Here is a 26,203-nt window from a genome sequence, read left to right as displayed (position 1 = left end):
CTCACCTCTGGTTTGCTTATCTACCTTGCCCTCTGGATATGAACTTCCTGAACGTAGGGATCCTGCCCTATTAATTTTTATATCCCCAGCTCGTATCTTAGTGCTTGGCATATAGTTGTTTTCCAGCTAAGTGTTAAGCAAGAAATCCAAACAGCAACAAAAAACATAGCTAGCGTGATGTATAACATTTACTACCTAGTTCTGATTTAAATACTTTACATTTATAAACTTATTTAATAATCATAGCAACCCTATGAAGTAGGTACTGTTTCTACCTCCATTTTACAGATGAGGAAACTGAGCCTTGTGGAGATTAAATAACTCTCCCAAGGCCACACTAGTAAGTGGTAGAACCAGGATTCACACCTGAGCAATGTGGTTCCTCATCCTTTGCTTTAGCTGCACCGTGAGCATTTGTGATAGGATATTTATTGAATGCCTAAGAAAAGGTGAAGAGACATTAGCTATAAATCACAGCTCCATGAACACATTTTAAAGGCATTAGTATACGTGTGGAGACACTGTTTTTTGAGGGGGTGAGTGTAGACCTTACCACTCTCACTCATGAAAGATATGCTAGGGAAGGTGGGATTCCACCTGTTGTGACTCGGAGGCAGGGCATGGCTGGCAGTTGGGAAGGGGATGATCTCTCTGAGGTCTAATGGAGTAGAAAACTTAGGGACAGCGAGAAGAGAAGTATATGTACGGGGAAGTTCAATTTTCCCAGTCTTTATTGAGCACCTGCTGCAGTGATCAACAAGCTGGCAGTGATGATCCCTGTGATCAGGAGCTCATGGTCTAGCAGGCTGCAAGAAGATGAGTCTGGTTACAAGATGCGTCAGGGGAGTGGCTTAGATTTATGGCATGAACTGAAGGACAGAGTTGAAACTCAGAATGAGAAGTAGGAGTTTGCTGAGGGAGAAACGGCATATAAAGAAAGTGATTTGGGCTGTAGCACATAAAGAAGATTATAGGAGAGACCAGAAATAGCAAGGGCGATTGTGAGAAGTTGGATAATCCCCTCCAGAAATAACCAGGGGCTGAACAAGGGACCTGGTGATAGGAGAGGTAGTAGTAGGATCAATCAGCTATTTTTTAAGCCCCTGCACATGATTCAAAGAACGATAAGGCATGCCCCTACCCTCCAGGAGTTCATATTCTAGTTGTAAATAGAGGAAAAACACACATGAAAAGACACTATATGACGTCATTCAATTTGTGTTAAGGTCCATGGTATCACTACCAGATATTTTCTTTCTCTTTGCTTCAGCCATCTGGACTTCATTTCCAAGGTCACCTCACGGTTCAGAATAGCTACTGAAGTTCCAGCCATTACCTCTGCATTCCAATCAGCTGGAAGCAGAAAGGGTGTACTCCCTCTCTTTAATGATACTTCTGAGAAGTTGTACACACTACCACTTGCATTCCACATGGTCACATAGCCACATCTGAATGCTAGGAAAGATGAGAAATATATTAATTCTGGGTTTCCAAGTGCTTAGCTGAACATTGGGGGTTCCTTATCAAGGAGGATGAGAAGAGGTTGGGGGATAACAAGCAAGTCTGCCATATCATTCTTCACATATGATTATGCTTTGGAGCTCAGAAGAGTGGTTGATTATTTTAGGTTGAATAGTCACAGAGTTGGGTTTTGAGTCAGGTAGTAATAGATAGGGATTCAGAAGATTGCGGAAACGTGAGTTACAAGTTACAAGCAAATCCTGTGTCAAGAGTGGCTGTTCCAGGAGAGAGAGTCCAGGAGAGGATGAGCTGGTCAGAGATGCTGGGGCTATCCTGGGGAGAATCTTACCCCGAAGCTCTTTCTTATTTTAAGATGCTAAGAACAGCAGGCAAAGGAGTTAAGGTTTTCTTGTGTAAATGATGAGTCAGAGAAGACTTCTGAACTAAAAAGAAACATGATTTACCTTATGTGCTAGAAAGTTTAGAAATTTCATCCACATGCAGGTTGGAAGGAGGAGAGGGCTGGAAGTAGGGATGCCAGCTAGAAAGTTATCTCAGAGGGTTAGGAATGAAAAACAAGGGCCCATCTGATGGTGACAGTGGGATGGAAGGGAAAGGAAGGTATGGATGAGAGATCCTGGGCGGACACGCCCTGGGTCTTAGTGAGTAATGGGCTGTGATCTGAGGAGAGAGAGGAAAATACTCTTTGTGGAATGTAACCCCAGAAACGTGTCCTCTGAGAAGTAGCACTGCGTATTAGGGCTCCCCAGGCGAGGGCAGAATATGGTGAAGAGAAGGGATGACCGTGGTTGGACACAGGGACAATGTGAGACTCCTTAGCTTTGGAAAGCCAGCCGCCCCCAGCGGAATAGTTTCCATTCTGCGTAACTGGGGAGTGTGTGGGTCTGGCTAACCGCGAGGAGGGGCTGAGGAGCCAGCAGACAGATCAAGTTGCTGTGGCAGTGGCTTTTTAGCTGGGGGCTTGTAGCTAACAAGAGTTCTTCTGTCTGAAAGTTTGTGCTTCTTGACTGGGTAGGCCAGAAGGGGTGTCCTCAGCTAGGGTCTAGGGGCCAGGTTACTTGTTGTGGTTACCTGTTGTCAGGTGTGAGGCCAACAGTGTGGCAGAGGGTAGGGCTGGGGGGCTTTGCTGGCCCTGGGGGCAGGGCCAACTTACTGTGCCTGCTCAGGTTCTAAGGCAGGAGTCCTCCAAGGTGAAGAAGAGGCCATGGGGGTTTAGTTGTATTTGGATAAAGCCACATCTCTAATTGATGCTGGACTTCTAGGACCTCTCCTTTACCCGACTTCCCTGGTGTGAGTTGCAGAGCTCAGCCTGAGACATCTGGCAAATCCATCTCTTTTTCCTCCAGACTGCTCAAGGACTTGGCCCATAACTGCTCAGCAAGTCATTTCTGGTTATAGAGTCATCAGTGACCACAGAAGCACGTTCTCCAGACAGGGCTCTGAAAGCTGGCTTTTCTCTGGCAGCTTGTCCCCAAAGTGATTAGCTTCAAGTAAACAAAACCAGAAAGCCAGACCTAAGCCATTGCCGACACTTAAAGCAAGGAGCACCCACTTTTCTGATGTCTTTGGTCACGAGGTACCCCATGACCCCATGACAGAAGTCTAGTAGGGCAGCTCAAGCCACAAGGACACAGTGTGTATAGCTGGAGTGTGTCACACCCATGAGCCCCTGTGTGTGGGGTTGCAAATGGAGGGAGATGAGGAGGGAGGGGGCTGCACTGTGAAGGCTGTGGGGTTTGGCGGCACCAGGGCAGGAGGCCTTGAGTCCAGGGAGGTGACAACTGCTGTCCACCCCTTCCTATTCTTGAAGTGTTCACCCCTCTCCATCATGGGCAGGGCTACCTCTCCCTGCAGCCAAGTGTCATGAACTGTTCATGTGATTTCCTTTCTGCTGCAGGATGCAGCTTTTCTCCCAGAGCCTTTCCCAGTTGACTCAGGCTCACCCAGGCTCTGTCTCAAGTTATCGTCTCCAAACCTGCCCTCTGAAAAGAAGGATGGGAGGGCAGCAGGCAAGGAAAGCTGTCTTGGGCTTCATCTCCTGGGTTGGCAGCAAAGCCAACCTCGGCCTCGGTCCGTGGGGGCTGCAGTGAGACCTGGCCACGGATCTGTTCCGCTTCCTCTCCTGCGCCACTCCCGCCAGTCGCAGGGCGGGAAGAAGTGTGGGTGTTTGCAGGGGCTGCCGTGCTTCCCATGTCTGGACCTTCTTAATTTTGGCACTTGGACCTTTGATCAAACTCTGATTTTTTGGTTTCCTCTTGCTGGGATTGTACTTTTGGTGGGGAGTTAGGAGGAGCTGTGCTGAAACGACGAGATAAACAAACAGTGACGCAGGGGCAGCAGCAGCGTAAGGAACAGGCTGGGCCGGCCGTCTGGGCGGGCTGGGTGGAGGAGGACTCCCGCCCTGCACACTGGCCAGCTGGCTTGTGTTAAAGCGCTGGCTGAAAATAACTCTCATTGTCTGGGAGCTGCTACTGCGGCAGGGCTGGCAGGGCTGGCTGCGGCCGCCAAGGGGGCCGAGGCAGCAGGAGCTGGTACCTCCCACCTCCTTGGGCTTTTGCCCTTTGGGAGCAGTGCCCAGCTGGCCACAGCTGTGCCTCCTGCCCACCAGTAGAGACACGTGGAGGGTGGACTGGGCCACTCCTCACATTGTCCTTTTGGCGGCTGGGCATGGGCCTTTGTGCCCGGTGTTGCCTGCTTCGCCATTGGCTTGAGGGAAGAGATGTTGGTTTGGGGGAGGGGGGTCCTGGCAGGAAGGCAGTGCCCCAGCTCCTCCTCCAGCAGTCCTCCGGACTCCCAAACCTTGTACCTCCCCACCACAGTCCACCTCTGCCTGTCTGTACAGCGGGCTGATCTATGGACGCCTGAGAGGACTTGCTGTGACCAGGGGCACATGGGGTGCCCAGGACAGTGCCCCATTTCATCTCTGGGGAAGTTCTAGACTCAGCTTCCCAGGGCTCCCCACCCCTCTACCACACTGGGGAGAAGTGGCCAACCATCGGGGCTTGGTGAGAGGTGGTTCTTGAAAGGGAAAACATTGAGAAAACCACCAACTCACAATCTGTGTTTGCTCAAAATAAACAACCCCTGCCTGCCTTCCCTAAAGCCTTCTGAATCCCCTTTGCAGGAAAGTTTCAGACATCTCTCTCCCTGTCTCTCAGAGGGGCTAGGCCGTTTTTATCTCTGTTCCTAAGATTTATCATGATTCACTGGGACCAACAGAAACAGTTGGGAACTTTTGGTGGTTCCTATTTCTGTTTGTTGGGTTTTCCCCAGGCCCAACCCAAGGAGACTGACAGAGTCAGGGGTGAGTCCCAGAGAAGGACCCACAGCTTTGGAGGAAACTCCAACCCCACCGGCATTTCCCTTTCCCTGCCGTGGGAAGGAAGCGAGGAGTGGCTCACTGGCTGGGCCTGCAGAGCTGGAAAGGGAAGGGAACCTCTGCAACCAGGGCCACCCCCTCCTCCTCGGCTTCTCTGGGGCCGATAGGGCTCATTGGGGTGTCAGGAAGCCTCGCCAGAGGGCCTGGGCCATTGCTCCCACAGAGCCCAGGAAGGTGTTGGCCACTGAGCAGGGCACGCTGCCTGGCCTCAAACTGGCAGCAAAGCAGAGCGGTCTTGCGAAGAAGCATCGGGTCCACCCCTTTCTGCTTCTTCCTGTTATAGGTTTTTTATTATTAGGCTTCTGGCTGGTTCCCTCTGATTTAGGAATCAGTCCCAGATTGCTTTCAGTCTGAGTTCCTCTTCCCTCTCTCCTCCCATCCCCTGGGGTCTCTCCCTCCCTCCCCAAGGTTGGTGGTATTTAATTGCCTCCTAGTCTTAGAGGAAACCTGAGAGGGATCAAACCTGGGCCCTCTGTCCTCAGAGTGTTGAGAAGCAGTGCTGAAGGAGGGACAGAGGCAGAGATAGAGGACAACCCAGGAGCAAGAGAGCAGGTCCTCGGATGTCAGAACATTACCCAGGGTTTTTAGGAGGAAGGGGGAGGAAACTGTGTTGAACACTCGCAGTGTTCCAGACACATACAGACCTAAAGTATTTATCGTTTAATCCTCATAAAACCCTGTGAAGTAGTGAGATTATCTCCGTTTTATGGATGAGCTCACGAGGTTCAGGGACTCTGAAGCACCCGAAGTAGATCTTGGGCTCTCTGATTCCACATCCAGTGCCCTCTGCTCCAAGACAGCTGCGCCTCCTTTCTGTTCAGCAAGAATCTCAGTGAAGAGTTAGCAAGAACTCAGCCCAGCTTCTGCCTTAAGAGAGCCCGCGGTCCACTGCAGGAAACAAACCTCTGACGGAGACCGGAAGGAACCGTGTCAGGTTTGCTCCCTGGCTGTCCCCGGAACTCAGGAAGCTGCCCTTCCTCAGGACATTGAACCCTGCTAGCCTCACACGTGTTATCAGAACTCCTGATGCCCTGGTCTGGCAGGGAGAGGGCTGCCCTGCCAGGCCCTGGTCCTGCCTCCTTGGCGCATCACTCCTACCCCGCAGTCAGTGATTGATTTCTTGTAAAAGTGTTGGAGGCAGGGGGAATTCCCCCACCCACGTCCTTCCCCATTGCCACACTTCTGCCTCAAAGGAGCAGAGAAGCTGTCCAGAAAGTGCCACCCAAAACCCTAGACTGGAGGATGTGGGCCTGCGGTCAGAGAGGCTTCATGCTTCTGCCACCTGTTTCCATATTCTGGGGTTCCTCTGTTCTGGCATCTAAAGTTTGGCCAGGTTCCTGAGATGCCTATTCTATGCTCTCAAGCTAGGGTTCCCAAAGGTGATGACTTTGCTCTGTCTTTGAAGCCCCAGGGGGACCAGACATTTTCTCACCAATTCACCTGGTGGGGAAGTATGAGGCCACAGCAGCTGACTGAGGGAGGAAGTTGGTGTAGACGGGATGTGATTCTGCCACAGTAGCAACAGGCCCTCCCTCCCCTTCCCCGGCCGCTTTCTTTCAGGGGAGACGTTGTTTTCTGTCTTCGTGACACAGACTTGGGAGAAATAGACAGATAACAGTGAAGTCATCTAGGGGTGTGCAGAGCCAGAACCAGGGCTGGTCTCACTTGGGCTCAGCTGGCAGCTGCCTGACCCCAGTTAGGTGGGAGACCTTGCTCCGGGCCATCTTTGATCTTTGGGTCCCTGTTCTGTTTTAGCCTCCTGCTCCTTTCCTGCTATCCACACAGACATGCTGAGGTTGGTCCTTAGCAAAGTAATTCCAGAGAAAACATCTGGAGTTGTATTTGCGCGTCTGGCCATCCCTGCTATGTTGGCAGTGGCAAGGGTTTGGTTTAGCCCCTCTTCCCTGCAGAAGTTCAGGTAGGTCCACAGGGCAGCAGAAACCAAGGGGAGAGGTATGATGTGGTGGTCTCTTCCCCTTGGTTTCTTCTCTCACCTGCCCCTCTTCTGTATTCCTCAACTCTTCCATTTCTAAACACTGAGCAGAGATCCCAACCCTACTGCCTATTTTGAGCCATAGCGACCCTGTTTCTAGCCAGGAGCTGGGCCCAGAGCTCAGAATTGGGACATCTTAACTATAGATTTATCATCAACTTACTCTCTACTAGGTGCCTGTCACAGTACTAGACATTAGTGGGGGTTGGAGATCATATGAACAGAAACAGTCCTTTAGGCACTAGATGAGCGTACAACTGGCTTAATGGTATGTGTGTAAACAAATGCATAAAAAGTAGATACATGTAACAGAAATAACTGATGTTTAAGGATCTTTAGTTTCTTAGAAAATGGAGGGCCCACTCTCAGAATACTCCTGCTGCTTCTGGAATAATGCAGTGAGTGACTCCTTGGGATCCTGGACACACACAGTTCACGTGCCCAGGGATGAGGATGTCAAGGAGTGGGCAGAGGAAAACCATGGTCATGCTTGGTTTAGCTGGGAGTAGAGCTGAACTTGGAGCAGAAGGTAAAGGAGAGAAAGATGAGAAGAAGGCCTTCCAGGTGGCCTGTGGTGTGCCTGGGGAAGAGGCAGGATTTGTGGGAGGTCATGTGGGTTATCAAGCAGCTGCAGTGCTTCAAGTAGGAGATATTTGATTCAGGAGTTGGGGGTGGGAGGCAGGTGCAGCGACCTGCCTTTGCAGGCGATGGCTGTGACCTGCAGTATAGACATCTGGACTGGTTAAAGGAGAGGCTTGGCTGGAAGGGAATAAGGAGGGGAAGGCAGGGCTCCTGGCCTGGGTGGGGCTTGCCCATGGATGTCTTGGGCTTTTACTCACTCACTTAGCACCTTTATTCACTTACTCATTCAACAAATGGTAATGAACAAAATAAAAATGACTCCTACTCTGACCTGTACTCCAGGTTAGTGTGTCTCTTTAAAGGGTTGAAACACTTTACTGTGTCTTAAGTAATTGGGAGCTGTGTCATAAATAATTATACCAATAATTAAAGTACTGAAATTTTGTAAATTATTTCCTTAAAATTTTAAGCAGTTATCTTTATGCTAATGTCCTTCTCATTCACTTGTATCCTGATATGAGGGGAAGGGGTAGAGTTGTAGCATCTGCACAGGCTGTGGGTGGCTCAGGATCTGCCCGTGAGTCTGCATGGTGCAGGACAGCCGCCCATCTCTGGCTGTGGTGGAAAAGCGATTGAAGGTTGTTGCTTTAGACTGGTGGCTTTCAAACTTTTTTGATTTGTCCCATGCTAAGAAACACATTTTACAGTGTGATCTATATGTGTGCATGTATGTGTATATGTATATACATAAAATATAAAAGAAACAAAAGCTTCATGAAACATTATTTGTACTTCCTACTTACAGTGAATTCCAATATCTTCAGTCCTATTTTAATCTGTTCATTTTCACTTAAAATAAAGTTACTCTCGACTCACGAAATCTATTCCACGACCTGTGGTTTGGAAAACATTCACTGAACCAGATATGAAGGGGAAGCAGAGGGATGCTGGCGCCTCTCTGAGCCTTCCTTACCAGCCTGGAGAGTCATGGGGAAGCCTGAGGGTCCCGGGGCAAAGGTGGGCTCCTTTCATCGAGCCTTTCTCTCCTCTGAGTAGTAGTGGGGTTTTGGCCCTTTTGACTCAGGTTCTCTCCTCAGAGCTCCATGAACCTGCCTCCTGACAAGGCCCGGCTCCTGCGGCAGTATGACAACGAGAAGAAGTGGGATCTGATCTGTGACCAGGTACGGGGATGGGGCAGGGCGGGAAGTAGGGGTTGTGTCTTGGGCTGGACAGGGCAGCAGGGCCAAAGGCATTTCCTTTGAGGTCCTTCGAGGAATCCTGGCCTGGACTTGGCATCAGTCCTGCTCCAGCGCCCTCTCCTAACAGAGACAAGGCTGGTAGGCCAGGTTCCCCTCTAGCTCCCGGAAAGAGCTGTTTTAATTTCTTCCCACTGAGCAGCAGCCTGAAGGAGGTTTGTGTAGGGTCGGCTGTGGAGGAGTTTGGTGGTTTTCCCAGCAGTGCCCGTTTCTGCCTTTCCCCAGGGTGAGGGCTGTGCCTGGCTGGGGAATTCAAAGGACCATTTTTATCTTACTTTGCTCCAGTCTGGCAAATAGTGGGGTTTTCCCATTATTTACAGGCCTCTAGGAATGAGAAGCCCCGGTCCCCTGGGCTTTGTTCCCAAGTCAGAGCATGAGGATTGGAAGCTCTCCCCACGTGAACAGTGTTTAGAGCTGGAAGACATTATAGAGATTACTGCTTAGCTCAGAATCAAGAACTAACAGCTGCGGCCTTGCTCTTTGCCCTGCACACATCTGAATATGACAAGTCATGAGCTTCTGAACTCAGACAGGCCTGTCTGCACAGCTGCGAGAGTCGGCCTTTCCTTCCTTACCTCTTGGGAGATGTGGAAGCACCTGGCAGAGAGTGTAGGCAGTCTGTTTACCCAGCACTTTCTGGTGGAGCTTTGTCATGAACATATTTAGTGTTCCTTTTCAAGCCCTGAGCAAAATCACAATAGCTAACATTCATTGAGTGCTTATTATGGACCAACCACTTTCTATACACTGAAATATCTCACTTAATCCTCACAAAAACCCTTTAAGGAAAGCACTGTTACATTTTATAGAAGCAGAACCCAAGGCTCGGTGCCTTGCCTGACACTGGTAGGTGATGGAGCTGGGGCTCAGGCAGCCACCTCCATCTGTGCGAAGGGTTCTGCTCCTCTGCCTCCCTAGTCATGCTGCTTGACCTAAGGTAGACTCATGCTTCAGAGAACCTAGTCCAGGTCCCTTCTTCTCCAGGGAAGGCCTGTTTCCTCAAGTCCTGCATTCAGAGGGGTCAGTGAGCACCTACTTGGAGTTTGGAGAACAGTAGCCCTTGGGTACTGAGTTTCTCTAACTGATAATCTCTCAGTCTTTTCTAGGTCTCATAATGTCAGCTCTTTCTCAAATCTTTCTTTTTTTCCTTCTATTTTGTTTTTAGATTTTATTTCCTAACATTATACATTCTCCTGGACACTTTCCAGCCCCTCCACCCCTTAACTTTTCAGATAACTCAGTTGTGGAGGCCCTTATCAGACCAGAATGCTTAAGAGTTTTCCTTGAGTTTTCTCTTGGGTTGGATGAGGGGGTTAGGGAGGACATGGTTCCATGCCCTGTGTGGAAGGGGACCAAGGGATCACCTTGTGGAAAGCAGGCTTCAGCATTTGGGGTTGCTTGGATTGTTGGACTCTGAGGCCTGGGCAAGGAGCAGAAAGTGTGTTTTCAGTCCTGAGCTGTGTTGACACTGCAAAACCAGTCCAGTCCCAGTCTGGGTTCAGCGCTGAGAAAGTTGGATTCTACAAGGCCTAGCTCCCTTCCCCTTGGCCTTCCTAAATCCCATCCATTAGCTGGGTAGGCAGTGAACAACATTTCTGTTTACAGCTCTGTAATCCCTACATCTTCTTAGGAAGCAGCAGGTTCTTAAAGGTTTTTTAATATAGAAAAATATTTTAGGCTCAGGGAGTACTAATTAGAGGAGAATATGGTAACAGATGGGAAGAACCTGAGGCTACGTCAAGGAAGGGAACTTATGGTTTCAGTGATGTTAAGGGCCAGGTGTTTCAGCTTTAGGAGGCTGAGGCCCCCCAAATCAAACACTGTGAGTTCTACTCATATGAACTCTACTTCCTTAACACTCTTCTTGGAACCCTGGGTGTCTGTGCACACACGTGTGTCTCCCTTACAGGAACGATTCCAGGTGAAAAATCCTCCCCACACTTACATCCAGAAACTCCAGAGCTTCTTGGACCCCAGCGTAACTCGGAAGGTGAAGTGCAAAGCAGGGAGGCCCCATCTTGCTGCCTTTATAGTCCTGTGGGGTTCAGGGGCAAACCCTGTGACTTGGGTTGGGACTGCTTCTGAGCAATGGGAGTTGGCTTTCTGTGTTCTGAGGCCATGGGCCTGGAGTGGCTGGTTAGTAGCAGAGGGAAGGACTATAACTGCCCTCTTGAGTGCCTTCCTTTTCCTTTTCTACCCCTTTTGCTTATATTGTAAAGTTGGATTGTTGGCCTCCGTCAGTGACAGAAAATTCCATGTTTACAGAAGTTCAGGAGGAGGGTGCAGGAGTCAACCAAAGTGCTGAGAGAGCTGGAGATCTCACTTCGTACCAACCACATTGGGTGAGTCAGATCTGGCCATCAGAGCCTCTTCCCCTGGCCCCTTAGGACCTGGTGTCCCCTGAGGATAGTTTGCCTGTTAATCTCCCTGCCATGGGGCAGAGTTGCCCCTTGAATGGCTCTTGGTTCCCCAGAGAGCTTCAGACTGTTCCTTTTCTGGCTTTTCTCCCCCTCAGCTCTGCCAGCTGCTGACTGGATGCTGCTGGCAAGCTAGGGGCCTCTCCTGGGGTCCTCAGCCTGTGGCTTTGAGTGGAAGACATTCCCACAGCGGCTGAGACTGGAGTCTGCCTGTGGCCTGGGGCTGGGCCAAGGGAGGCCCAGGGAAGGCTGGGGAGAGGGGAGCATATTGCATTGGGTAGCTGAGACCTAGTTTGTGGACTCTTTGGTGCCCAGAAGATTATTTGCTTGATTATAAGATAATTTAATTCATGAGCAGCCAGCAGCTTCCTGAAGCACCAGGAAAGATCTAAGGCACTAGGGGCTAGGAGTTGAACGTCTTCTGTATTCACAAACCCCAGTACTGCCAACCCATTGACCGGGCCCCTAGGAACTGCATGAGTTTTGTTTTCCAGAGGAGTGGGGAACCAGACCTGCTGAACAGGCAGAGGATAATGCATGGAGTACAGTGAAAGACGGCAGTGGTCTCAGTTTCACAAAGCCTGTAACCAGCCAGAGTAAATAGAGTGAAAGTGAGAGAGAGAGGAAGGGTGTGTGTATGTGTGTGTGTGTGTGTGTGTGTGTGTGTGTACACAAAGGACTGAGGGACTCCTGATAGAGAACTGTGGGCAGGGCTGCAGTCCTGACCGAGGGGCCTGGCATGAATGTTGAGAGCTTATGTGAGTGAGAAGTCAAGCCTAGGATGAGAGAGGGTGTTGCTGGGCAGGTGCCAGCCCCAGGGTCCTGGGCTTCCTGAGAGCCAGGGTAGAACGAGCCAAATGACATCATCTGCCTTCCCCGCCCACTTGTCCACCCTCAGGCTGAGCCTGCCTGGGGTTCTTACAGGGCTACCTGTATGCAGCCAGCTGCCACCCCAGCAGCCACAGAGGAAGTGGCCCAGGAGAGAACAGAAGAGGGACAGTTCCTGTCTTTAGTAGCTGTGCTTGGTGGCCAGAGTTGGCTTTTGCACCTCATCTGTGATTCAGTCACTGAGAACTGACTTGCTAGGAAATATGTAACTAAGCCTTCACCTTTATTTGGTGAATCCTCACAGAAGGAAAAACAGCAGAGCCTCATCAGCTACCGCGTGTGAGGAGGGCAACAGCGACGCAGATGGCAGCTCCAGACACCACCTGCCACGCTGCATTCCTCCATGGGGCCTTTTCCCCGCTCCTTCCCTCTCTCTCAGGCCCTCCTGTCTTTCTTAGTAAGTTTTGCTGTGTAAGGATGGGGGTCTGCTCTTCTCAGGAGAGGGCCACAGAGCAGTGTGTGGCAGTCCCCCCTGCCTGCCCCTTCTACCTGGTGCCGTCCCCTCTGGGCATTGGCCGGGAGCTGGGGCCCGAGCAGCACGATTCCCAGGCCCAGGCCTCTTGACAGTTGGCACACAGGTTAGAAGTCTGGACCTGGTCCTTGGTTCCCAGGGAGCAGTTTAGTGTCTGGCATTTTAGGAGCTCCTGTCCTCTGAACTGTGGCTTCTCTGGCGGAGTGATATGGGAGGGCCAGGATCCTTCCCAGATTTCTGGGCAGGAAGAGTTTGTCAGGCTGTCCTGCGAGGATGTGGCTGCTCCTGGGCAGAAGGAGCCCGGGGCAAGGTGGGGAGAGGAGGATACCGCTCAGCCCCAGGCCTGCAGAGCAGGGCGGGCTGGGGAGTAGGATTCCAGAGCCTCTCCAGCTCCTCCTCTCCTTGGTTTGTATTGGTTTCTCGGCCTTGCCTAAGTGCCCTTTAACCTCTCCTCAAAGTGTCAAGATCCCGAAAATAGCAGTGTAGACTCAGACAGGAAATGAGAAGGGGGTGGGGAGCTGGAGAGCAGACAGACAGGAAACGGGAGGCCTGTCGGCCCCCAGAGAGGAAGCTAACTTCAGGCAGCTCCGGTGTCAGTCAGCCTCAGCCAGAGCCTGCTGCCAAATCTTAGCCGGGCCTGGTGCTGCAGCCCGGCCGCTCTCTGTAGCCCGGGGTGTGGCCATCAAACATGGCGCTGGGGCTCCAGCTGTGGAGGAGAAGCTGCCCAGAGGGCTGTTTGGCACACCTAGCCTAGAAAGACCCCCGGACACTCAGACGGGACAGAGCAGTCAAGAGAGTTAGGGTTCACCCTGAGAGTTTTATGTTTCTCTGGGTCCTGTCTGTCTATAGGACAGGAACGAACCTATCCTGTAACAGTCCTCCTGGGACTTGTTCCTGACTTTCTTTCCAGGGATATCTCAGCCCCAAAGGCCTGAAGGCAGAAGGTTGGAAATGCCCTGGTCCATTGTCTTTAGGTGCCTAGTTGTCTGCCCTCCTGCCTCCCTGGTTCAGTCTTTGAGTGATCAGAGCCATTCTGGGGTTGCTTGAGTTCCTGACTGTTCCCTCATCCTTTTCCCATTCTGCCAGACTCGACCAAACACAGAACTTGCACATATCCCTCTTTGCTCACTACTTCCCCAAATACCTCCACTGAACTTGGTGGAGAGCACTTTGGCCCATTATCCCTCTGTTCCAGAGCTCTCTTTGACCCTTCCTGCCTGTCTCTGATTGAGACTTCGGGCAAGTTGGGGACTTGGTGGCCTCTGTCAGGCACAGCCCTGCACAAAGGCTGCAGTAAATGCTCTTGATAACCCCCAGTTCCTCCAACGAACGTCACGCCAGGATGGTGTGCCCAGCCTCGTGCTAGACACCAGGGACCCAGAAAATGATTGAGTGGGGTCCTGGCCCTTGAGGAGGGGGCTCCTGAAGGCTGGTTGGCCGACATGGTGTTGGAAGGCCTGTATCTTTTTCCATCCCTGGCTCCCCCACCTAGGGGAGATCCAGGCCAGTGATGTGACCGTGGCTGGGTCTGCCACGGGCTTTCATCTTCAGAATTCTCCCAGTCTGGTGCTGAGTTCCAGAGGATCCAAGAGGGAGTGCTGTGTCAGAGATACCTTGCCTGTCACCCCCTCAACCCATTTTAGCAGAGTCCTCCACTATGTCTCTGTTATCTGCAGGTGGGTGCGGGAGTTTCTGAATGATGAGAACAAAGGCTTGGACGTGCTGGTGGATTACCTGTCATTTGCCCAATGTTCTGTCATGTGAGTACCACCTGGGACTAGGGTTGGGGACCAGCGAGGAAGGACAGGGTCCCATTCTGCTTTGATGAGGAAGGGTGAGCTTACAGTAGTGAAGATGGGAATAGGAATCCCAGGCAGGAGGGAGGGGCCCAGGCAGCAGCGTGGGAGTGGACAGGCAGCGAAGGAGTTGTCTGGGATCAGTGAAGGATGCCAGGTGGCTGGAGAGAAAGTGCATTTTGGGGAGCAGGAGGAAAGATGTGGAAAGAGAGCTCAGAATCTGAACCCAAAGGATCCAGACTGCTGGGGCAGTCCACGGAAATGCCCTGGCTTCTGAGAGAGATGCCTGTGGGATTCATTTGCTTTGAGAGAGCTAAGCCTTCAAGAAGCTCCTTTGGGTCTCCAGTTGTGAGAGGGTTACTCCAGGTCACCCTGGGAGCAGTGAGCATGACCTTTGACGCAGACTGAAAATGAAGCATTCAGGAGCTTTTTTCAAGCAGGTTGGAGGCAGCAGGAAGTGAATTAAAGCAGAGGAGAAGGCAATGTGGGATAGTGAAAGGAATGAGGGCTTTCGAGTTAAGATGAAGCCCAAAGCCAGATGTGGGTCTTTTCTGTCCTTTGCTATCTACGTGACCTCAGGCAAGTTTGCCTCCTCTTATATGAAGGGATCCCTGTTCCAGGTTGTTGTAAGGATTAGATGATAATGCAAGTGAAGCATCTGTAGTATTTAGAACATAGTCTATACTGTGGAAGCCACTTAATTGTTATTATTTAAGGCGGTGTTCCCTGCCATAATTACCTAAATATATGGAAAGAGGGATTTTAGTGATCATTCACGGCATGACCAACACATTCAGACTTATACTCAAGACTTATGTCAGCCCTAGAGTGACTGATCATCCCGGTTTGCCCATGACTTTCCCCAGTGTAAGAGATGAAAGTCCCTTGTTTTGGGGAACTCCTCAGTCCTGGGACTCAACCCCAGCCTCCACTTTCACTTTCCTTGTTGCTGTCCTTGCCCGCTGGCCATTCTCCTTTGCCCGGCAGGAACTCACTCTCATCTCCTTAGGGGTTTGAACTAAACGCCTCTCCTCAGTTTGGCCTCTTTCACTTTATCCAGGTCATCTCCTGTTAAAACCAAACATGGCCCACTCCCCATTCCCGTCCCTGCAGAAATCATGTCTCATGATCCTCCTATCCCTTAAAAAAACCCCACTCTTTTTATAGAAAGAAATGAAAAACATTTGCTGAAACAATTTTTTTAAATTCAGGGCTTTTATAGTAAAAAGATGTAGATCATTTTTCCAAATAAGCCTATCTTGTTTGAAAAGCAAACAAATTCCAGCTGCTTTAAACCAAAATACACTGGAACCTCAGCACTGTAGTGTCCATGGCAGTACCTTTGACTCTATTTTTAAAAGAACGATTTGGGGCCGTGGTGAGTGGGAGGCGGGTGGAGGAGGGAGACTGTGTGTCTTGGGAAGGGTTGAGAGGAAAAAGGTGAAGCCAAATAGAGTTTGAGTGAAGGCACTTATTTGTACACTGCACGTCCCAGCCGAGGGAATACTATTATTAATGGAGGGAAGCCACTGGCAAGCAGTCTCCCTCTCAGGGAGACCCCTTTGATGTCTGCTCGAGAGCTCCATTAAACATCTGATCAGCGGGATTCTGAAGCCTGCTTCTGCTTCCTTTGGAACATTCAGTCATCTGCAGATATCGCTTCCTATTTCAGGAAGCCTCATCCTTGGTGCCTTTGACCCTGGGGCTGAGCATGTCTGAACAGAAGGCTCCTTGGGGGAACAGCCTGCTTGCTCAGTCCTGGGTGACCTAGTCGGGGGAGGGGACAGGAAAGAGGAGTGGGGCTTGTTTCTCAGCGAGGGTAGATCCCGAAGTGGGGATATGTAAGGGAGAAGGCCCTGTGGGTTTGTGATCTTGAGCTGCCCTCCTTGCCCTGGCCACGCTCCCGAACTGCTGATGGTGGGAGATATCTGGTCCCAGCAACACAAAGGGACAAGCAGAAACCATTCCAACTCCTGTAGGGACTAAGGACCCCAGTTCACACACTTGACCTGTTATTTCTTCCCCCAGGGATGCTAAAGCCCCAAGGAGCCTCTAAACCAGAAAAACCTAGAAGCCTTAAGTAGAACCGTAGAAAACCTGGTCATTAAAACCCATTGCTAGGATGAGACCGTGGTGCTTTTCCTAAACATAGAGGCATTTCCACTCTGGGTTTGCCAGGACCTCCATTCCCTTCCACTCAGACTGGCCCCTCATGAGCCCGATCCAGAACCAACCAGGCCCCCTTAGGGAGGCCTCTTTGGCTGCTGCCATTTGCCACCAAGCAAAACCTGCAGTTGGCCTGTTCCCCACCACTGCTCCACCGAGCAGATTCTCCAAGGGGAGCCACAGCTTCTCTGAGATGTCCCATCGATGGCTGAGAGTGCAGAAAGATTCCCAGCCCCCTGTGTCCCCTCGGGCCCAGGGGGAGGTCACTCCTCCTGGAGTCACCTGGCAAGTGGGGAGCAGCGGCTGCCTCTGTCAGAAACCCTGTTTCCTGAGGGGCCCCTCCACGTTGCTGCCTGTGCCTACCCTGCCCTGCTCAGCCCTCCTGTGCTGGTGGCTCCTCTGACCAGGGTTGGATCTCTGTTGCCCAATTCTGCTTTCTCTTCTTGCTGCCCTTGCTTCTTGTTGCCCTAGAGGTCTAAAGGGCAGGGGTGGACTCGCCTGGGGCTTGGCACTGAATTTCTCCTGTGTGTGCGCTGTGTCCTTTCCTGCTCCAGGTTTGACTTTGAGGGTCTGGAGAGTGGTGACGATGGTGCATTTGACAAGCTCCGGTCCTGGAGCAGGTCCATTGAGGACCTGCAGCCACCCAGCGCCCTGTCAGCCCCCTTCACCAACAGCCTCGCTCGCTCTGCGCGCCAGTCTGTGCTCCGGTATGTGTGCTCTCGCTCTGCCCGCCTGCCTCCCACCCCAGCCCCTGTCCAGGTTTGGGTATAGCGGTGAGTGCTCATGCTCTCCCTCCACTCTTGCTTCCAGGCTCAGCTCTCTTGCCCTCTGCCTGCCAGTCTGTCTCTGGTCTGTCCTCTCTGTCTCCCTGACTCTGCCCAGCGATCTGTCCTGGGTAAGTACATCACCCTCGGCTGTGCCCATCCCTTCTGGGGTTCCAGCCCTCCCCTCCCCTCTCCCCCTCTCTGGGGGCCCCTCCATTCCTCACTCTCGCTCTGCCATTCCTTCCTGCCTCTGCACAGGCCTTGTCCTCACCTGGCTCCCTGGTCTTTGCTGGCTGGTCCAGTGCCTGCCCTCACATCTGCTTCCCTCTGCTCTGCGCTCTGACCCATCAGCTGCCCGGAGACCAGCTCCCACCCAGCCTGATGCTCACCTTCCCTTCCCTTCTTCCTTTAGGCCTTTTTTCTCCAAGGCTGAAACGTGTTCATTCATTGCAGTATCTGAAGAGCCGTCCTGCCCGGAGGCAGGTGGATGGACTGGATGACTTCTTAGAGCCTCTCCCATAGAGGGAGGCTTTCCTTTGGGTCCTGTGGCCCTTTCCATGGTCTCTGTCTCTCAGCCACGCTTTTCACCTAGTCTCCTTTAGGTTTTGCCCCCCTGACACTGCTCATCATTCTAGTCATGCACCAGCAGATACCATTTGTGCTTCCTTTTTCTTCCATGAAACATCATTGGAGGCAAAACCAGATGTAGCCCCTGGCCCTCCTATAGCCTTTGGGGTCTGCTCTGTCTTTCCTAGGACATAGAAGTGGGATGGGAGCCAAGATGCCCCTGCCCCAGGTATTGTGGGAAGATGCACTGACTGGAAGGAGGAGGAGGAGAGGCTCAAGTGAATGTTTCCCTGGACCCATCTTGAGGTCTAGGAAGGCCTGCACATTTACTGTTGTATTTTGGAGGATCTCTGGGATTAGGATGGTTTGGGCACTGATTATAATGCTGGAAGACCTGTTCCAGGGAGGCGAAAACAGTGGAGTGCCCTGCCCCTGCCCTCTCCCTCTCTGGGCCATTGGTGCAAGGTCCTCTGTCCCCCTTTTCTTCTGCTTCTGAGGGGCAGCCTGTTGTCTGGGTGACAGTGAGCACTCCTAGACCCTTCACCAGAAGCCCCCTCTCCTCCAGGTATAGCACTCTCCCCGGGCGCAGAGCCCTGAAGAACTCCCGCTTGGTGAGCCAGAAGGATGACGTCCATGTCTGTATCCTTTGTCTCCGAGCCATCATGAACTATCAGGTAAGGTGACAGCACTAGTCACAGGTGCTCTGCCTCTTCTGCTGCATCTCCCCAGCCAGGAGAGCTCGGAAGGCACCAGCTTGTGAAAGACAAGTTTGCTGGTGGGTCAAGGTGCTGTGGCTGGGACCTGCCTTCCCCACCATCACAGTCTCCCCTCCTCTGTCCTTTCCCTTTGCTACAGTATGGATTCAACCTGGTCATGTCCCACCCCCATGCTGTCAATGAGATTGCGCTCAGTCTCAACAACAAGAATCCAAGGTGAGTTCCTTCCCTCCCTTTCCTCCCTGCTCTGCCCTGGGCTCTGGAGATCTGGGCTCCACTTGTCCCTGTCAAGGAGTCCTGCCTGACCCCGGTCCTGAGGCCTAGGTCAGCGCCTTGGTGTGGCCCCCTCACCTCTGCTGAAGAAGGCGTGTCCTGCATCCCACTGGTCTACACGGCTTAGTGAGGGAGCAAGCCTGCCTTCCCCTGCCTTCTTCCCCAAACCCACCTTCTCCCCTCACCACTGAGGCTGTCTCTCTTCTCTAAAAGGACTCACCCACTTGTGGAAGTGAGATGTGTGGTGGCTAGGGTCAGGGGCTAAGGTGTTAATCTTCATTCTCCACCCTTTAGGACCAAAGCCCTTGTCTTAGAGCTCCTAGCAGCCGTGTGTTTGGTGCGGGGAGGACACGAAATCATTCTTGCTGCCTTTGACAATTTCAAAGAGGTCAGTCTCCTATATTTGGGTGTGTGTGTGTGTGTGTGTGTGTGTGTGTGTTTGGCAGGGAGGAGGTGGGAGCCAGATAGGTAAGCACCCTTTCCTGTGATCTCACATATCCCAGGGATTTCAACAGCCCAGTAGTTAGTTAGGTTGTCCGCCCACTGCTTTTTTAAACCAAAACCAGAACATCAGTCTTACTGGATCTCATCTCAGGAAAGCTCCTGATTGGCCAGCAAAGTATGCCCTCTCTTGAGGGCTATTGTTCAGCAGTCCCATCCTGCCAGGCAGCAGAATACCTGAAGAGCCGGTTACATGGACAGACCCCCTGGCAGGCCTGCCTAACTGTGCTTTAACAGGCTGCCCAGGTGGTTCTGAGGCCGTGAAACCACTGGTAGAACCTGAGACAATCGTATTTGTAGCGGGAGGAGAAGGCAAGCAAGGATCCTCCTGGGTTGTCAGCTGTTACTGGTGAGGGAAGAGGGAGCTCCTACTTGGAATTTCCCCAGCCTCTGGGCCTGGCTCTAAAACCTCCATCTGCTTGAACATAGGATTCCTCGACATCCAGCCGCAGCTGCTGGTACCACCCCTTCCTCCTCTTTGGACCTCTTCCCTAGCATCCATTGTTCAAGCCAGGAAACGGCTCTTCCTCCTTGAAGCCAGAGGCTCGGAGGAGTCTCTGAACCCCTCTCAGCACAGGGGCTTTCCTGCACCCTGGCCTCTCCCCTGTGTCCCCAATAGGACTTCAACCTCCTGTCTCAGCTATGGCCCACAGCCTTCCTCCTCCCTCCCCCCTTCCTTCAATAACTCAGCAACACCAGACCCCTGTGTTTCTTCTTGGCCCCCCAAGAGGCACCCAGAGACCAGACTAAGGGCACATGCTTTACTGAGCTCATACCAGAGCAAATACCAGGTCCCAGGCTTTCTTCTATCATGTACCAAGTGTTCCCTTACACAGAAAGAGTTGTGGTTACAGTTAGTCTAAACCAGTCCCTTTGCCAAATGTTCCTGAGAACCAGGGCTCAGGGGCTTGGGTTCTACATAGGACAGATCCTATCACTGAGAAAGTTTGCTTGTTCAGGTGTGCAAGGAGCTGCACCGCTTTGAGAAGCTGATGGAATATTTCCGGAACGAGGACAGCAACATCGACTTCATGGTGAGGAGCTGGGCCTGGGTCAGGCGCACGCCCAGCAGGGCTGTCTGCTCCTTGAGAACCGGGGCCGGGCCCACAGCTGACTCTGATATTCTGTGTAGGACCTGGAGCAATTCTCTACTCAGTAAATGCTCCTTGTCCACTCGCTCACCCCAGGGCACTTATAGAAACTCCAGGACAATGTCATTTTTCTGTCTTGGGTCTACTTCCTTTCCCCCTTTTTGTGGCCTTACTGTCCCTGATTGGATCCTTTCCCAGCCGCTTTCCTTTTCCCCCTGCTTTTTGTCTAGCTTCTCAGTTTAGGGTCTTCAGCTAAGTAGGGTTGCCTCAAGAAATGTCTCTGATGTGCAAAGGAAATCAGAGAGCTGTATCTTCATTTACACCTATTTCTTGTATAATTTACTTGTCCCCATACACTGAATAGTAAGTTTGACCTTTTTTGAGTTAAAATACTCATTGCTCCCAGAAAGACTTGCCTTTTTTACTCACTCCTTTTGATTATCCATCTGGTGATGCTGGTTCTAACAGCCACCTACCCTCCCTGTCTTGGCTCTCTCTGCCCCGCTGGGCTGCTCCTTCCCCAGGTGGCCTGCATGCAGTTTATCAACATCGTGGTGCACTCGGTGGAGGATATGAACTTCCGGGTCCACTTGCAGTATGAGTTTACAAAGCTGGGGCTGGAGGAGTTCCTTCAGGTGAGCTGGGCTGCAGTCCTCAAAAGGTGGGGTGCTTTGGGGCAGAGGAACAGCTTAGCTGTATCACAAAGGGTTGTTTTTTTTTCTTTAATTGTTTTTATTTGTGGGGGGAGGTAATTAGGTTTATTTATTTATTTATTTTAATGGAGGTGCTGGGGATTGAACCCAGAACCTCATGCATGCTAAGCACACGCTCTACCACTGAGCTACACCCTCCCCCCACAAAGGGTTTTTCTTGTACACACGGGCTTAGTCATAGATGCTTGGAGCCTGGGACCCAGGTCCTTCCGCAGAGGACTCCTCAGTCAGTCAGCTCCATGGGGTGAGACTCTGACATGGCCGAGGTAGGAACTCCTGGGTCTTAGGTTCCAGGAAGGCGTCATGGAGGGCGAGGAGGAGGCTCCCCCAACTACTACTGTCTCTGCTTTTCCCCAGAAGTCAAGGCACACGGAGAGCGAGAAGCTGCAGGTGCAGATCCAGGCATACCTGGACAACGTGTTTGATGTGGGAGGCTTGTTGGAGGATGCCGAGACCAAGAATGTGGCCCTGGAGAAGGTGGAGGAGCTGGAGGAGCATGTGTCCCATGTAGGTGGTCCTCCTTTGCTGCCAGAACCACTGTTGAGGGTGGGGAGAGGATGGGGACATCTGAGTCCCAGGAACCCTGAGCTGACCCACTTACCTCCTGACTAAGCCCCAGGAAGCCTCAGAACCCACTGGGGCTCTCTAGAGCATGCTCTGGCTGAGGCACTGGCTCATCCACAGTGGAACACACTGACCTCAGGGCTGAGTGTGAGGTGGCCTCAGGCTCTGGGAGTCAGATGTGGCCACTTGCCTTGTACTATTTCATATGGTCTAAGACCGTGGGCCCACAGGAGTGACACAGCGAAGCTACCAGGCCAAGCTGCCTTTGGGGCACTGGAGGGGTCGGCCCCAGGTCCTGACCGGGGTTAAGGCTATGCCGAGTCCCCAGGCTTTAGGGCCAGCTCCAAACCTACCCTTCCCATCCTGCAGCTCACAGAGAAACTTCTGGACCTAGAGAATGAGAACATGATGCGTGTGGCAGAGCTGGAGAAGCAGCTGCTGCAGCGGGAGAAGGAACTAGAGAGCATCAAGGTACCAAGTCACCTGAGGAAGGGCATCCCTGACTGATGCTGGGTGCTGGGGCCCGGGGATCTGGCATCCTGAGACATGTCAAGTCCTTGAGAATCCAGGGTCTTGATTCACCCATGAGGCACTCAGATGAGGGTGGGCTGATGATTTTACCCCATGGTTTAGTTTGAGAGAGAAACTGGAACCAGAGTGGGCCAGACACAGAGAGAAGGGTGGGAGCAGATGGGGCACATTTGGAGTCCACGCCCCCGCCTGCCAGCCCATCCCGTTGCCTCTCCCTCACCTGCACCACCCTGTGCTTCCCCAGCCCAGGGCACTGGGCAGGCTCAGAGTGGCCCAGGCACTTGGGACTATTTATTAGGATGTCCACCAGGTATCCTAAATCAGAGAGCAGCGGCTCCTCATATTTCAGTGTCTTCTCTGTCCTTCACTTAACTGTTTGTCAGTTATAAAATCATGCCCCAACCTACCTCTTCTTCCGCAGGAGTACAGTTATGCTGCCTCTGTTGAGCTCAGTTTATATCTGCCGAGCCCCGACTAAGAGTCTAAAGTGCTGTATGGGAAATATGGAGGATTCAGAGGTGGGTTAGGCAGGGTCTTATCCTGAGGGGGCTTCCAGTTGAGCGACTGTACAAACCAAATGAAATGAGAGCAGGACTGAGGCACAGAGGTCTGAGAGCAGCCATAGCAGGCTGCTGGCGGGTCAAGGAGAGTTTCACAAGGGCAGCCTTCTGCCTGGGCCTTGAGGGGCCAGCGAGATTAGGCTGGAGTTGAGAGGAAGGACACTTCAGTGTGTGAGCCAGGCAGGCCAGCTCTTCCTCTTGCCTCTTTTGTTCTACTGCATTCCAGCTTCCCCAGGTCCCCACCTGTGTTTCTGCCACTCTGCCTCGGAGCACCCTCCCAGAGACCCCAGCTGGGAGACCCTTGGGTAGGAAGTCTCACTCCCAGGGGCAGCGCCTGCTGTGCCTTCAGCTGTTCTTTTCTTAATGGTGCTGTCTGCCCAACAGGAGACTTATGAGAACACGAGCCACCAGGTACACACCCTGCGGCGGCTCATTAAAGAGAAGGAGGAGGCCTTCCAGCGCCGATGCCACTTGGATCCCAGTGTCCGGGGCCTGGAGTCAGTGGGCAGTGAGGCCCTGGCCCGGGTAGGCCCTGTGGAGCTGAATGAGGGCATGCCCTCTTCTGACCTGGACCTCCTGGCTCCAGCCCCGCCCCCCGAGGAGGCCCTACCTCTGCCTCCACCGCCAGCTCCTCCCTTACCCCCTCCACCTCCCCCATTACCAGGTAAGCAGGACCCTTACCTGGTAAGAGGTAAAAGGGGCAGCCTTATTGTGTGGCCAGACCTCAGCAGCGGCTTCCACAGGGAGAAGCTGGGGATGTGGCTCGAAGGATGGGAAGTCAGGTGGGAGAGGGTTAAGGGAGGGTTAGAATCTGAGGAAGGCTCAGGTTACTAGGCAAGGGATGTCTGAGAGCAGGTGTGGATCTGTTTAACGGGTCACAAAGATGCTGCTCCTGATTCCTCTGAAGACAGCCAAGAAGAGGGCTTAGGCCAAAGCGGGAAATAGTGGGTCAGAGACCAGCATGACCTGCCCCTAACTGTCAGGGTTAAGACCCCTGGGAGCCACTGGGGCAGGGAGTTCATGTAGCCTCCTTCCCTGAGAATCTTTAAGGACAGGTAGGGTAGGCAGAGGGGAGGAGCCTCTAGGCCACTGGGTCACTGTGCCATTTCTTCTTCCCCCAGACAAGTGTCCGCCAGCCCCACCACTCCCCGGAGCTGCTCCCTCTGTGGTGTTGACAGTAGGCCTGTCAGGTGAGTGTCCTCAGGGCTCTGGGCAGGGCTGGTGGGACAGTCTCCTTGGCTCCTGCCTCACTGATCCTCCTTCCAAATTAGCCATTCGTATCAAGAAACCTATCAAGACCAAATTCCGGCTGCCTGTCTTCAACTGGACAGCACTGAAACCCAACCAGATCAGTGGCACTGTCTTCAGTGAACTTGATGATGAGAAGATTTTGGAGGTAGCAGGGCCTGGGGCCCTGAGGGGTGGAGCTGGGGGCTGGGGACCAGGTTGCCCTTTTAGCCAGATCTCTTGGCCTTGGAAAAGTCCTCAGACTCAGCTCTTTGTGAACTAGAGCTGAGCTAATGCTGGGTGTGCTGCCAGGGGGTCCTCTTACAGAATAAGGCCATAGCATTTTCCCTTCTCATCAACCCCTACCAGGACCTGGACCTGGACAAGTTTGAAGAACTGTTCAAGACGAAAGCCCAGGGCCCTGCCCTTGACCTCATCTGCTCCAAGAACAAGACAGCACAAAAGGCGGCCAGCAAGGTGACCCTGTTGGAAGCCAATCGTGCCAAGAACCTGGCCATCACCCTTCGCAAAGCTGGCCGCTCAGCTGAGGAGATCTGCAGGGCCATCCACACGTGAGGCTCCCACTGACCTCGCCCTGGACCCCAGTTGATAACCTAGCTAGGATCCTGGCCTTCCCTGGATTCCAGGGCATCAACAGAACTCCTCACACACCTCAGTCATCCAATGGCTAGGCCAGAACTTACTGCATGTGTGCTGTGTGCCAGGCACTGTGTGAGGTGCTGGGGATTCAGCCCAGACCTTTATTCGAGGAACTTACAGTCTAGGGGGAGCAGTCCAGTAACATTGGGTGATAACCACCAAGATGGTAGAGGTACAGGCAGCTTTGGGAAAACAGGAAGGGCCAACTTGGTGATCGGGGAAGGTTCCCAGAGGAGGTGATCTCTCATCTGCAACCTGAAGAATGTATATAAAGTCCAGATCAGGGCCTGGAGGAAGAGGCATGGTGCCCTGGGGGCTGAAAATCAACTCTGGCTTTAGTGTAAGACAGAGAGAGAGGTGAGCAGAAGTCTTTCCAGCTGGGCTTCCTAAGCCATGCTCAGATGTTAGGACTTCTCCCTAGGTGCAGAGGAAAGACACTGAAGGGTTCTTAAACAGGGCATGGAATGTGCCTCTAGGATTGTTACTGGTGCAGAGTAACTCCAGTAAGTCACTGGAGGTGAGGCAATGGGTCCTCTCCCTCTGGCTGTGTCCTGCTCACAGACCCCACCCTGTCTCCGTAGGAGCTGGAGAATGAAGGGATGACAGGTAACGTGGGCAAAGGTGAGCCCTGAGGTGGTTCCTCCCTCCTACACAGGTTTGACCTCCAGACACTACCAGTGGACTTCGTGGAGTGCCTGATGCGCTTCCTGCCCACAGAGGCTGAGGTGAAGCTGCTGCGGCAGTACGAGCGGGAGCGGCAGCCCCTGGAGGAGCTGGCGGCCGAGGACCGCTTCATGCTGCTCTTCAGCAAGGTGGAGCGGCTGACCCAGCGAATGGCTGGCATGGCCTTCCTGGGCAACTTCCAGGACAACCTACAGATGCTCACGCCGGTACAACCCCCACCCCTACTGTGGTCATCTGCAGCCACCCCTCCACCCCTACCTGCTGGTCCCCTGCCTGCCAGCCCCTTGCTGACTGTGCCCCACCCCGGCCTGGGGTTACTCAGCTCTTCATCTTGCCTTCCAGCAACTCAATGCCATCATTGCGGCCTCTGCCTCTGTCAAGTCCTCCCAGAAGCTGAAGCAGATGTTGGAGGTGGGGCAAGGTTGTGGATGGGGCTGCAGGTGGTTCCTAGGTCTTGGGCGGGGGGGTCTGGGGCTATAGAGAGGAGGAAGGAGCCCTCGGCTTGGCCTAAGTTCCTCCCGTGCATCTTTGGACAGATCATACTTGCACTGGGGAACTACATGAACAGCAGCAAGCGGGGAGCTGTGTATGGCTTCAAGCTCCAGAGCCTGGATCTGGTAAGATGTGGGGGCAACGAGGGGCCAAGGAAGCCTGGAGGGCGGTGGCCATGGAGCCAGAGTGTTCAGCCCTTTCATTGCCCACCGTCCCCTCCTCCCAGCTGCTGGACACCAAGTCCACCGACAGAAAGATGACATTACTGCATTTCATCGCCTTGACGGTAAAGGAGAAATACCCAGACCTGGCTAACTTCTGGCATGAGCTGCACTTTGTGGAAAAAGCTGCGGCAGGTAAGGGGAGCCTGGCCCAGTGAGCCCACCCTTATGTCCAGCCTGGGACAATCCCAGGAAGCTACGAGGAGAG

The 26,203-nt window shown here is 52.7% G+C and overlaps 1 protein-coding gene across 5 annotated transcripts in view; it reads left to right on the top strand.

Annotated features, from left to right (window-relative positions):
- FMNL3 (formin like 3) overlaps window positions 1-26,203 on the top strand; it is a 51,666-nt gene that overhangs the window by 21,567 nt on the left and 3,896 nt on the right. For 2 of the 5 annotated variants that reach the window (XM_006177692.3, XM_006177694.3), the window contains exons 2-21: window positions 8,534-8,617; window positions 10,602-10,682; window positions 10,958-11,034; window positions 14,146-14,229; window positions 16,986-17,138; window positions 18,328-18,436; window positions 18,618-18,694; window positions 19,046-19,139; window positions 20,212-20,286; window positions 20,868-20,978; window positions 21,414-21,563; window positions 21,990-22,091; window positions 23,096-23,375; window positions 23,833-23,901; window positions 23,983-24,107; window positions 24,308-24,510; window positions 25,254-25,488; window positions 25,625-25,693; window positions 25,819-25,899; window positions 26,001-26,130. In XM_006177692.3, coding sequence (XP_006177754.1) covers window positions 8,534-8,617; window positions 10,602-10,682; window positions 10,958-11,034; window positions 14,146-14,229; window positions 16,986-17,138; window positions 18,328-18,436; window positions 18,618-18,694; window positions 19,046-19,139; window positions 20,212-20,286; window positions 20,868-20,978; window positions 21,414-21,563; window positions 21,990-22,091; window positions 23,096-23,375; window positions 23,833-23,901; window positions 23,983-24,107; window positions 24,308-24,510; window positions 25,254-25,488; window positions 25,625-25,693; window positions 25,819-25,899; window positions 26,001-26,130 — 2,389 coding nt within the window. The remainder of the gene's footprint in view (window positions 1-8,533; window positions 8,618-10,601; window positions 10,683-10,957; window positions 11,035-14,145; window positions 14,230-16,985; window positions 17,139-18,327; window positions 18,437-18,617; window positions 18,695-19,045; window positions 19,140-20,211; window positions 20,287-20,867; window positions 20,979-21,413; window positions 21,564-21,989; window positions 22,092-23,095; window positions 23,376-23,832; window positions 23,902-23,982; window positions 24,108-24,307; window positions 24,511-25,253; window positions 25,489-25,624; window positions 25,694-25,818; window positions 25,900-26,000; window positions 26,131-26,203) is intronic. The other 3 variants (XM_032492768.1, XM_006177693.3, XM_014553248.2) reach the window with 2 other exon arrangements.

This window comes from Camelus ferus, chromosome 12 (genome assembly GCF_009834535.1).
Source record: "Camelus ferus isolate YT-003-E chromosome 12, BCGSAC_Cfer_1.0, whole genome shotgun sequence".
Lineage (NCBI taxonomy): Eukaryota > Metazoa > Chordata > Mammalia > Artiodactyla > Camelidae > Camelus > Camelus ferus.
This window is presented reverse-complemented; position numbering and strand designations above follow the sequence as displayed.